Source organism: Lissotriton vulgaris, chromosome 2_1 (genome assembly GCF_964263255.1).
Source record: "Lissotriton vulgaris chromosome 2_1, aLisVul1.2, whole genome shotgun sequence".
In the NCBI taxonomy this organism is placed as follows: Eukaryota; Metazoa; Chordata; class Amphibia; order Caudata; family Salamandridae; genus Lissotriton; species Lissotriton vulgaris.
Window position 1 is genome coordinate 843,229,295 of NC_141687.1, and position 13,051 is coordinate 843,242,345.

General features: G+C 45.5%; 1 protein-coding gene across 1 annotated transcript in view; it reads right to left on the reverse strand.

Moving 5' to 3' along the window:
• The window catches only part of TRPM8 (transient receptor potential cation channel subfamily M member 8), a 336,947-nt gene that overhangs the window by 178,397 nt on the left and 145,499 nt on the right, over nucleotides 1-13,051 (reverse strand). Inside the window, exon 7 of the mRNA XM_086958714.1 lies at nucleotides 8,555-8,622. Within this exon, the coding sequence (XP_086814840.1) occupies nucleotides 8,555-8,622 (68 nt within the window). The remainder of the gene's footprint in view (nucleotides 1-8,554; nucleotides 8,623-13,051) is intronic.

The window sequence follows — 13,051 nt, forward strand, 5'->3', positions numbered from 1 at the left end:
AGGCGGCCCGGTTGGTCTATGGTCTCCCACGTTATCATCATTCTACACCTCTCCTCAGGGAGCTTCACTGGCTGCCTGTCAAGGAACGTTCCCTGTTCAAGACCGGCTGCATGGTCTTCCAGGCCCGCCAGGGCACTGCCCCCACCTTCATTTCCTCGCTAATAAATGAGTATGTCCCTTCCAGAGAGCTTCGCTCTTCTTCCAAATCCCTCCTCCTAATCCCACGTTTCAAACGGAAAAAGTGGGGTGGAACTAACTTCTCTACCCTTGCCCCCACGTTCTGGAACTCCCTCCCTGATCACCTCCGCTCCGCCACTCATTATCTTTCCTTTCGTAAAGATCTAAAAACTTTTCTCTTTAAACAGGCCTTTTCCGTGTAATTTCCCCTCTTTTCCACGACAGGTTTCATTTTGCCTCAGTTGCCGAACTCTCCACTAGCGCCAAGAAACCGTATGGTGCACGTTGCGCTTTATAAATGTTTTAAATTTGAAATTTGAAATTTGGGATGTTATGTTTACCCATATTTGTATCACAGATGATGAGCTATATTGCTTATGGCATCGCTATATTTTCTTGGTTCTGAAAATCAAAATCAATAAAGATATTTGAAGCATAAACTAAAAGGTGGAATTCCGTAATTTAGCATAGGAATCACTTTTTGCAAATATGCTTGTAGATGCTGCTTAATGAAATAACCACTAAACAGGTTATTACAACACCGGAGGATGTTCCGAGCTGCCGTCACCTTCTTAGATATCAATTCCAAAGGGCTCTTTCAGTCTAAATTACTCTGAATGAGCACACCAGATGTTTATATCGTAAAACAGCCTCAAGTCTGGTGGAGTCTATGCATCATCAAAAAGATACTTTTGCCCACATGCATCATTGAGAATTGCATTCGCAAACGGTGCGAATCACAATTTTCGGCCGTTTGCGAATGCAATTCTCAAATTTGGGATGCATCACGCTTTTCGCAATTTTAGGAATCACAACCATGTTGCGATTTCTAAAATTGTGATTGCATTTAAGAAATCGCAAATTGAGATTTCTTAAATGCAATGCATGAACATTTTTAATTTGCGAATTCGCAAATAGGAAGGGGTAAATTAGCATGAAGTTGACCATGCTAATTTGCGAAAACGTTCAAAAATGCACAAAAATGCATTTTTGAAAGTTTCATGTTACACACACACATGTCCTTGGGACATGTGTGTGTGAAACTTGCACTTAAAGTTACATTTCAGGGGTGCGGGGGGGTCCTTTGGACCCCCTCTGCACCCTTGAAAATGCATTCACAAATTGCGATTCGCAAAATGCCAATCGCAATTTGTGAGTGCCTTCCCATTCATTCCTAGGGGCCTCTTAGCCCATAGGAATCAATGGGAAGGGATTCCTTGATTGCGATTCGCAAATTGTGAATCGCAATTAAGGAATTTTTAGAAATCGCAAATAAAAATGCAATTTTTTGATGCATAGCAATTTGCGATTTCTTAATTGCAAATCCTTAATTTTCGCAATTAAGAAATCGCAAATGCTAACTTTGATGCATGTGGCCGATAATGTTTCCCAAATGCTACTACCTGAGTCTTCAATGTCTTCATGCTAAGTAAGTTAACCTTACAAAAAACAGTAAAGCATCAAACTGGCTTTGAAGCCTAATGCCTGGGTACGCCATCGCAACCAAGTTGCCCCCGTATAATAGCATGTTCAAGTGCGTTTGTAAAGTCTTGGGCAGAAAGGCATCAACTAGTGATAGATAATGGGGGTGATCAAGATACAAAGCAATCACGAATGGAGCTGGAATAAACCCCTGTTTCAAACTGTTAAAGATTCTAATTCTATCACTAGATGGGCTTTTCTAGAGTGGTCAACACAGGCACCCTTGAACCATAGTGCAAGCATGCCTGAGTTACAGGGAATCATTGTTTATGTGCAGGAAGGTGTTACTTCCTGCACATAAACTATCACTATTGGTGATTTGTTACTTCTATATGTGCTGTGGAATGCAGCACACATAGAAGCCGCAAATCGTCATTACATGATTGCTTAGGTGTAGGAAGGGACTCCTTCCTGCTCAAAAACAATTATTAATGGCCTTTTGCTCTTTCTATATGCGCTGCAGAATGCTGCACGCATATAAAAAGCAAAAAAGAAGAGCAATAAAAAGTTTTCTCATCTTATAACTATTCTAACGCCTGCTCTTGCATGGCATTAGTTTTTTGGAGCCGCCTCAGATTTACACCTCCATGTAAATATGGGGCAAAGTCAAAAACAATGGGTGTTGTGGTGGAAAGCCCACAGCAACACCCATTGCACACCCCTTTCACGCTAAGAGATGCATGTAAAAGGCAGCAAAGGCACAAAATGTGGCTTAAGGCCGCTTTGTAAATATGTAGAAGGGCACACCGCTACCAGAAAGTTGCTAAAAGTGACGTTTTGGTGGCGATACCCCCATGTAAATATGCCCCAAAGTGTGCAGAAGTATATGCACATCCAGTTGCTATTGCTCACAATCGAATGATGCATTGATTTTCTTTCTAGTGGACACGGAGACAGCATGAGTTAATAATATAGGCTTCTCTGTAAACCCCCACCAATCTGCAAAAGGGCCCATATTTAAACTTGCTCACATAATTTACACTCATTCTAATACATATTTAAACACCATAAAAAACATAGTAGAACTTATTAAAATAACTGGAACTCCAACAAATGCTCTAGAGATGTTTAAAAAATGTTCCACGAATGTAGTGTTTCAGTTGTACGTGGTCCATAAGCCAGCATCTTAAAGAGAATTTGACTGCTAGTCGCCTTCCAAGTGTTATTCTAAGGGAAGGGCAGTTGTTCATGTAACTAGACACTGATCAACACATCATAATTAGTTTACATCATACATTTAATAGATATTGTGTTTTGAATTGCAATTCACAGTTAGTCAGCTCCAGATAATATAGTGTCATAATAATGCTAAGGTCTACATTTTGCCTTTCAAAGCCACTAGTGTTCCAATTGACCCTCGAATCACACTTTCTCTGCCAGCCCCCAAGCTAAATCAGTATTAGTTACTCAAAGCAATATTATGTGCTGTGTGTTACAAATGGCATGTTCGTTAAATGATTCCCAGCATCCATCATGGCTGTGGAAGAGGGACAAAAAGAGCATATGGAAGGGGAGCTGATCTCGGTTGTATGCAGGCTGGCTTGAAACAATGCTGACCTTAGTCAGGCTTTCTTAAACTACCTTTAATACCTACACACCTCAAATCTAGAGTCATAAGATCCTGACATGGGGTATTTTTTGGAGTTCCCATTGGCCACACCCTTGTCCACAGACATGGGCTTATTAGATGCAGCACGAATGGCTGCCAATGGTGATCTTAAGGTGACTGGCTAGCAAACTGACTATGGAATCATTGGCATTGTTACAGCAAGGAAGGAAGTTGTCAGAATTTACTCAAGAGCATGTCTCAGCGAGCTGCAGATCTAATAGATATGGAGAAACCAAAGGGTGACATAGCACCTTGTGCTGCCAAGGATATGGAGGTTAGGAAGTTGTAGGAATGTAGGATCCTTCTGCACGGTTACCGCCACTTTTTGCCTGGTGATAAGCTGTTTTTGACTAGTCTGACTGGGATACTGCTAATCAGGACCCCAATCTATCCGCTTTGTCCCTAAAATGTTGTGTTAGTACGTAGATACAATCACAGATTGGATACTGGGGTAACATTATCAGACCCTACTATATGGTACTAAGGTACCCAGGGCATAGGTACCACGAGGTCTCCCATGGGCTGAAGCATGCACTATGACACCCATGGGAGACCATGCAAAAGGAAACTACAGGGCTTGACATTGCAGCCTGTGTAAGTTGGTGCTTGCACCACTTACTTAAGATATAGGTTTCCTATATCTAAGGGTCACTGAACTTAAAATCAATAAGTCACCCCTATAGCCGGCCTTTGCAAATTTGAGGGCAGGGTGCTTGGTTCTAAGGGAGAGGGTGCCCCTGCAAGAGCAGGACACTGCTACAGCCTATGGAGTCCATTCTCCTGGGTTGTCAGTGAAGCAGCCATATACTATATAGAGGGGCACAGAGTAATTACGCAATGACAATCTCGAAAATGGCTGCAACTAATCCTATAATGTTTGGTAACAAATATGCTGGAATCATACCGCCACACCGAGGTATGATTCCAAGCAGGGCCGGACTGGGAACCAGAACCGGCCCTGGCAAAGTGCTCGGCCGGCCCCCCTCCGGGAGGAGAGGGGAGGGGGGAGAGGTGCGACCGCGCTCTGTGACAGGGCCGGTTTTCGGCCGTTTTTGTTACAGGGCTGTTTTTGCAGCATAACGGCCTTGTAATAAAAACGGCCCCAGGGGCCCAAAACCGGCCCCCAACCATGCGGCCCACCGGGGAATTGCCCGGTGCCCTCAACGGCCAGTCCGGGCCTGATTCCAAGCACTGGAAGAACCCTCCGTTAGGCTCTCAATGTTCCCGGTACCAATTTTCTAGACCCGGACAGCACAAAATGGTTGCTGCCGACCAGAGACACAATTTTGCCCTCCTGCTGCTGAGCCAAGCTCGAGCAGAGGCAGGTGGAACAATAGGCATCTTGTCACAGGGAGGTGTGACACCTCCCAGACAGGATTTAGTGTATTGGAACCAGATGGGTGTGCTTGTCAGCACCAGAAGGTCTGCATTAGGTGCACACTTGGTGTCCCGTGCATAGTCCAGTTCAAACCAGTTCTGGGGCTGTTGGCTCTCGCTCTGGGGTGAAACTGGACAAAGGACATGGGTGTAACCTCCCCCCTGTCAAGGCCCTCCCCTGGGAGGGAACCCTGAATCTTCCCAACCCTTTCTGTAGGGTACTTAAGGGCTTACCTGGGTGTAGGTCCCTAGTTCCTCCTTTGCCGGACATCGTTTGGGCCTGAGTTCGTCTCCCTTCCAGGCTGCTGCATCTTTTGTGCCTTTGCATCATACAGGAATCTTCCAAGGCCTGTGAAGCATCAAAGACACCAGAGGAAATCTCCCTTGGAGTGAAGGAGTCCTGCATCCTCAGGCACCGCAGCTAAGTTGAACGGTCTGCTGAATCTGACCTCCTCCAGACTCCAAAGGTTCTGCAACACAGGTGATGGTTTTTCACAGCTCCTGGGGTTTGCCCTGTCCCCTCACCAAGTTTGAGGCCAGTATCCTTTGAGGGGGTTGCAATAACCGAACCCCAGTGCACTGCGTCAACTTGCAGTTGCAAAGGCTTGTTGACTTTTTTCCCAGATGATCTTTGGGCTCCAAGTAGCCCCAACCTCGAGCATCTCCAGTGACCAGAATTTTCAGCCACACCATATTGTGGGTCCACTTGAGGGTCCACTTGTTTCTTTTGGGCTCCCCTGATTGCTCGGGACCTGTCCTGACTCCCCCGCTGTTGGTGAGTCCCCTGGACCTTGCTGGTCCCGACGTGATTCCTTCTTTGATGATTCCTGCACTGGTTGTATTTGCCAAGGCTTGTTGGTGCTCCCGCCGGACACCGACCCCTCAGCACTTAACATCCTTTGTGGAACAGCTTGTCCATGGCTCCTGGTCCTCCTCAGCGTCGCCTGATCCTCACAGATGCAGAGTCAAGGTCCTCGTCATCCATCTTGCAACACCTGACATCGGAGGGCATTCATCTTCTAGGTCTCCTGGTCACTCCTGAGTGACAAAGACTCTGTCCCCTCTGCTTGCAGGTATCTCTCATCAATAATCCATCCTCAGAGACACTTCTCCCTTCTTCCACAGCAGCACTTTCCTGAAGTCCTCCATTGGGTTCGATGGCGATTTCCATAATCACCTCACACATATGCACCCGGCTTCCCTGGTGTAGGTAATGTGGGTACTAGGGTATCCATGGGTGGGGTGGCTCTCCAACCCTCTATCTTCCACAGGGTTTCTTCAGGGTCCACTAGGAAGGGTCCTTAATCTTTAAAAATCCAACAGCGACTTGCACATAGAGTTGCACAGAGCACAAGGTCGTGTTTCCACACTGCATGCGCTCTCGGTGGGGTCCCTATCCACTCACCTTAGGTAGGTCCGTGGGGTCCCAGCAGTTCTATATCCTCACGACTCCGTCTTGATCCAAGTCGTGGTTCTTATACCACTTTCGTAGTATATGGTTTGGTCCCCCCAGGAGTCCAATGAGTATTTTGTGCTATTTACTGTGTTTCTTTGCTAAAGTATTGTGTGCATTGTGTTTATCTCTGTGTTGAAGATATTGGAACATACTATGGAGTATTACATAATAAATACATATTTTTTCACTTAATCTATACTACAAGATTGCATTCTTGTAAAACAAGCTGCTTTACACTCCTTCTGGACTAAGCCTGAAGGCTGTTCTCCACAGATACCACTTAGAGAGCTTTCTAAGGTTGTCTAGGACCACTTAAATCACCATAAAGATTGTCTGGACTGTTGAAAGGTGCCCACTTACATAAGTGGACATCATATACCAGGCCAGCTTCTCCCAGAAGTCATGAACAGAAGCATAGGCACTCTAATCATTCTAAGATGGAGGAAGTTCCCTGTGTAGGGAATAGAGATCAGACCAAAGAAAGATGGTGACCAGGTTCCTCTTCTGGATCACCATAGGCAGAACAGTACTAAGGACAATATTCTCAATTAGTCTTTGCGCATGTTGGTGGGCTTCCTCACTCGTTCCAGGTTGCACCCAACTCCCCTCGTGTTTGCACCTTTATCAATTTCTTGCGTTCCTGCTGGCAGGATTCATTACGTCACTCTTCTTTGTACGTACGTAAAGAACATGCAGCAACTGTTCAAGCCTCTCCTTCATGCAGAGCACACACACAGCACAGACAGAATATGGATGAGATTCACAAATACAACTCATCACAAGATGCAGCAGTGCAAAACAGATGGGATACAGCACAAGCAGGAGCAGTCCAAGTATCCCTCACACACGAACCAAATACAGCTTCGAAAGCAGAAGAGCAAGTGTCTTTTGTGACCACAAAACAGATGCAGCATGAAGAGCAGCAGTACAAGCTCCACTAATGCAAACAGAACAACTGCTGCGATGGCAAGAGCAGAGGAAGCATGCCTTACAAAGATGAAGCAACAAATACTTCTGCATTCTCTTGCACTAACACAAAATATACAGCAAAGTGGTGTTCCGTGCGGCTCAAGGGCACGTCAGGCAAATAGGACCCCTAAATGCTCACTGGGCAGTGGCAGCGCGTCCTCTAAGACCGAGGAGCGTCGCCCCACTGCTTATCAGCAGTGCAAAGATGGAAAAATAAAATGATAACAATGTTGTTATCATTTTATTTTTCTGTGCTGCTGCAGGATTTGGGGTGGGGCTTGGCTGTCGTCACAGCTAGCAGGAGGAGGAGGAAATATGAAGCAGTGCATTACAGCCCGGTGGAGAGCAAGGACAGGCTCCCACTGGCGCTCAGACCAATCACTACGCTCCTATCATTGTGACAACTGCATTGTGATTGGCTTAGGGGGATGTATGACGTTACTCCGCATACTTTTACTCCGCATACCGTTACAACGCGACTTTTACAACGCATACCACTACAACGCATAGCGCTTTGAGGTGCTGGATAGTGGTAAGTATAATTTACTATTCTAACTCCAGTCCCCGTGGACCCTAGGGAAGGTGTTGGATAGTAAATTATACTTATTCCCTATCCTGGAGCGCCCCCCAGCGCAATGCGTTGTAATGGTATGCGGAGTAAAAGTCGCGTTGTAATGGTAGTGCGGAGTAAAAGATGCGTTGTAACGGGTGTATACCGGCTTAGGGGAGCCTGCGTGCTTCCTGACACCGGACTGAAAGAGGAGCGGACGAGAGTCAGTGGCCATACCTTTGGACTCTCGTCCGATTCTCTTTCGGTCCGGAGTCAAGAAGCACACAGACTACCCCACCACCACCACACCACCCTCATTTAGTACCAGTCACCACTGTAGAATGGGCAGAACAATATAGGGGGGGGGGGCGGTCTTTGGCCTCAGGGCTAGCTCTGGGTCTTGTGCAGGGCCGGACTGAGAACCAAAAACGACCCTGGCAAAGTGCTCGGCCGGCCCCCCCTCCCCACTCGGTGGGGTTGGAGGTGCCGCAGAGCTCTTTGCCAGGACCGGTTTTCGGCCGATTTTGTTACAGGGCCGATTTTGCAGCTTGGCTGCAAAAACAGCCCTGTAACAAAAACGGCCCCCAGGGGTCTAAAACCGGCCCCCACCTGTGCGGCGCACCGGGGATTGCCCGGTGCCCGCTATAACCAGTCCGGCCCTGGCCTTGTGCCACTTAAGCTTCTTCCCTGGTACATACAACATGAGAATGCAGGTGGACGTTCCTTCCCACATAGAACTTGCTCACAGTAGGGGTGGGGTCAGAGGGCAGCACCTAGCTCCCTAATCATTGTCTTGTGAATGATTCTTTGTTCCTTGAAACCTTTAATCCCCCCAAAGTGTCCCTGTTTGTGTTCGATGTGCAGTTTTGGGTGTTTAAAAGCCTACTCAAAGCATGAGTGATTAACTTACAAGTGGGAGGTGCATCTTACTGACCTTGAGCGTCTCTTTCCCGCCTCCTTGAGCAAAGCACACGATTGGAATCTTGCCACCGTAATTGGATTCTAGGAAAATGCAAAGGGAAAAGAATGAAGTCCAACAGCGATCCACCACTCACCATAACGCAAAAGATCATTTCAAAACCAGGAATCGGGGCCAGTCATGCCCTGTGAGAGGCGACGTGATCTATAGATGCTAATATATTGGATCTGAAGACTGATGGCCACAAGTACCAAAAGATTGGCAGCAAAATGCAGTCACAAGTTGCACACAGACTTTTTGCAACCAACCTTTGTGATGCATCCTATGTACAAATAGGTCGCACTGCGGGTCCAGGTGCAGAGGGTCGCAAAATGATCTGCATAATTAATATTAACTAGGCAGATTGCTCCTTGTAAATGGATACGAACGGAGGGATGGTGGTCTGCAGGAAACACAAACTACCATCCTTATGTTTGCATTCCTAACGTTTTCCTTTAATGTTCCTTAAATAGACTGCAGCTGCTTTTTTTATTTATTTATTTATTTATTTTTTAAAAAGCTTCTTGCTTGTGAAAAACATTAAGGAGAGTAGGCAATGGTCCTATTTTCTCTTTTCAAATGAGTTACTACCCTCTTTGAGTTGTTGGTAACTGATGAATAATTTGCACCCACTGTTGCAAGTTCAAACTATTAATACATACCATACTAAATTGCAATTAGAAGGGTAGGGCCCCTTCACACCCCTACTTAGCTGTTATTCTCTATGGATTGCTAAATCCATTTTGCAAGTCGGAAACACTTTCCCAGTCACAAAATGGCTTTAATACATACATTTTGTGAATTACAGAATTTGGAATCTCAAAATGACGTTGTGAATGTGGCCCCACACTCCTAAACCTGGTGTGCGGAGTCCAAAGACACCAGTGGGGGTTGAAGTAGGAGGAAAGACTTGGGGGTGGGGGTCATTTAGAGTTTGGCAGGGTGAGAGAACGACTATAAATCCACTGTTCTTCCACACCACCAAGCTGGCGGTTCTCTAGCCTCCCTGGAGGCAGATGAACTGCTGATTGGCTGCCGGGGGTCAGCCAAGGGTAGTAGCCAGTCTTTATCAGGGATACCACTTCATAAGTACTGTAACATCTGCTCTGTTTTGAACAGTCCTTCATATGTATGTTTCTCTACATGGCTCTGCAATGGCGTGTAATGACCACCGAGCATTGGGATAACACTCTCTGTATGTTACAGAGATTATGATTTCTTTTATTTCAGAAACAAAACACCTATGTAGAAATGTGTCTCTTGAAAAGAAAAAAGAATGCAGAGTGAGCACAAAATGGCACCCTGTCCGACATTCATATTATACATGCACTTACATTTGAGAAAACAATCCAACCCAAGCAGGCATCCCTGCTCATGTTCTCTGAGTATGGTGCTGAAGTCCCCCCCCCCCCCCCCACCACCAGCACCCACCCCTTTTAGGGTTTTAATCTTCCTGTTAATGTGCGATATTTGATATTTGAGCTTTCAGAGCACCTGAACTCAGCTATTCACTTACAGAGACGAATCACACGCAGAAGGTTGGAATGTGCAATGGGCTCATCATTCATCAGCTTGTGGAGGCCAGTGCTTAATTTGTGCAGGTGGTTTCCCTCTGCTTGTACCGGCACGTAATTGCTGGCACCAGCACTTAATTTCCCGCACCAGCACTTAATTGCCAGAAGCTACACTTATGGCAGCTGCCACATGGTGGCACTGTTTGTGCAATTTTAGGATTTGTTGTTTGTTAAATCAATATACATTTATAAACAACTAATACCTGCCACCCAAGCCATTCTTAAAGCGTTTGCTCCTCTCAAACAGCTTGAATTGTCACACTTGTAGCAGTGTGATGGTTAGTAGTTGTGTAAGTACAGTGGAAATGTGTGGTGCAAACTGCGGTGGCATCCTTACGAGGGCCCAATACTTATTTTATTTTTCTTTTTTTAACAAATTAAGCACTGGTCCAGGTTCAGGACTTTAAGCTGTCTAGAAATAAAAATGATGTAAAAAATAATATACACAATTCACAGCTGTTTCACGTGCTGAAATGTTGAGGTGTAAAAGATTATTAAATAGATAGTGAGTTAGCCAAAGCTCAATTTCTGTGCTTAATTTGCTGGGCCACATGAACCTCGAAGGGCAGAATTGAGTGATTGCTAAGTGACCAAGAAATACCTTAATTTATATGAACCAAACATTCATGGAGGTCATTTAAGATTTGCAATGGGTCGCAGCTGCGACCCCTATTTTGTCCCTTGTGACCCTTAACACTGCCTTTGTGACATCAGTGGTGGCAAAATCAGTGCCAAGAACATAGGGTGGCTTTACATTATTTATTTTCTGCCCGTTTTTCACTAGACTACTAGTGAATAATGTTCTATTATTCACTACTAGTGTAATGCATAATGGACCACACTTTGATTGTAGCGGTGGTAAGTAATAATGGTGTTAAATGTATGTTGTGTGCGTGCTTGCATGTGAGAGAGTAAGTGAAATAAAGTGTGTGTAAGTGTGAGCCAGTGTGTCTGCATGTGTAAGTATGTGTATGTAAGTGAAAGTGAGTGATAGGTAGTAAGTAAGATTGATGCCAGGATTTACTATTCTTTGATGTAAGGCAACACTGCATCAAAGTGCTGCACTGCATCAAGGAGAGAGTAAACTGTGCCATATATACAAAGAACAGGGCTGGCTTTACCACTGGTGGTGCCCTGTGCGACATTGTTTGCTGGCGCCCCCCCAATGACCACCTCTCGCTATGGATCCCCACACTACCGTCATTTGACAGTACCCCCCCCCCCCCAAGTTTCCATAACCACTGTCTCTTAGATTCATTGAGCTTTATAGCACTGCTCACACTAGTTTAAGGCGTAAGAGCACCGTATATCACACCTACATTGCACAGAGACAATCATACGTGTGTAAATCAGTGTATAGGAAATGTTACATAAGACAGAGGCCTACAAGGTGTATGAGTCACTACATCCATACGGGTAGGTAAAATAGTTTAAGAGTCCTTGGTCTGGAAAAGCACAAATTCAGAAGCATATGTTCAAGGAAGTGGTGGAGTGAGGCATTAGACGTCATGGCTTAATGCCTCACTACGCCACTTCAGAAACGCTAAGCTGCACCATATTTACAACAATATGGTGCAGCCTTGCATTTACCCCCTACTCTGGCACTACACTTAGCAGTGTAGCGCCAATCGAGGCACCCTTGCCCCGTAATGCAAGGTTGTCTGTGTGCAAGGAAAAGATTGTTTATGTCCAGAAAAGTCCCTCTTCTTGTACATAAAGAATCTTTAAATGCCCTTTCGTCACTTCTATGTGAGCTGCTTAATGCAGCACACATGGAAGTCACAAATAGCATTTTTTTAAAAAGATAGTTTATGTACAGGAAGGGGGACCTTCCTGTACATAAACAATCCAGGCTTTTTCCATGGGTGCTGCACAAGGCAGCACACATGGAAAAAGAAAAAACGAGGAGAAATAATGCATTTCTCCTCGTTTCGCCAACTCAAGGCCAGGATTTCCCTGGTCTTAATTTTGGCGCTGCCTCCTATTTACTCTGCCCTTGTAAATAAGGGGCAGCATCAAAAGCAATGGGTGTTGCAGTGGAACTCCCACCGCAACACCCACTGCCGACCCCTTTCACGCTATTGCGTGAAAGGGGGCCTTATTCACAAGGTAGCGTTAAGCCACATTAAGTGGCTTAACGCTGCCTTGTAAATAAGGCAAGACCCTATCACCATGGGAATGTCACAAAAAGTGACGTTCCTGTGGCGATAGGGGCTTGTACATATGACCCTCAGAATTTAAAATGTAACAGCATTGTTAGGGGTTTTCTTCAATAATAAGATTTGATTTCTACCCAAATGAACCCTTTTTTGCAATCTTAGGATAAGGAAAGACTGGGCAAAAAAAACATGTATCTGTAATATATTCCTTGCAGTTTGCATGCAGCTCTTTGATGCCTGTTAATAGCTCACTGCTCTACAATAGGATTTTAAAAGTTAAACTACAAGTAACAAAAGGATCTTTCTGACAAAAGTCATAACCCATTGACCTATTAATAGTATATGCACTTCTGTGGTCTGAATTGAACAAGTTCTTTGCAGCAGGCATGTTAACCTTCTGCGCTGCGCTATGATAAGTCAAAACTTCCACTATGAGACAAAGCTCTGGTCTCTCTGGGGCAGGGTCTTCAAACTGTGGGGCGTGACCCCCAGTGGGGCCATGGAGTGATGCCAAGGGGTTCCCGCCTTCACGGTCACACTTCTGCCCAGGCCCAAGGGCTTCAGCCCCCCTCCTCGCTCATCGTGTGTCTCAGCCAGGCTGCTGCTGCAGTGAAACTCGAGCTGCTGGGGGCCTGGGCAGTGTCTGGAGTCATCTCCTGCAGGCTGAGTTTTTCACAGGTCTTTAAAGACCATTTGCATATTTACATGTCTTTGTAAACTTGTTACAGAGGCTTAGTGTT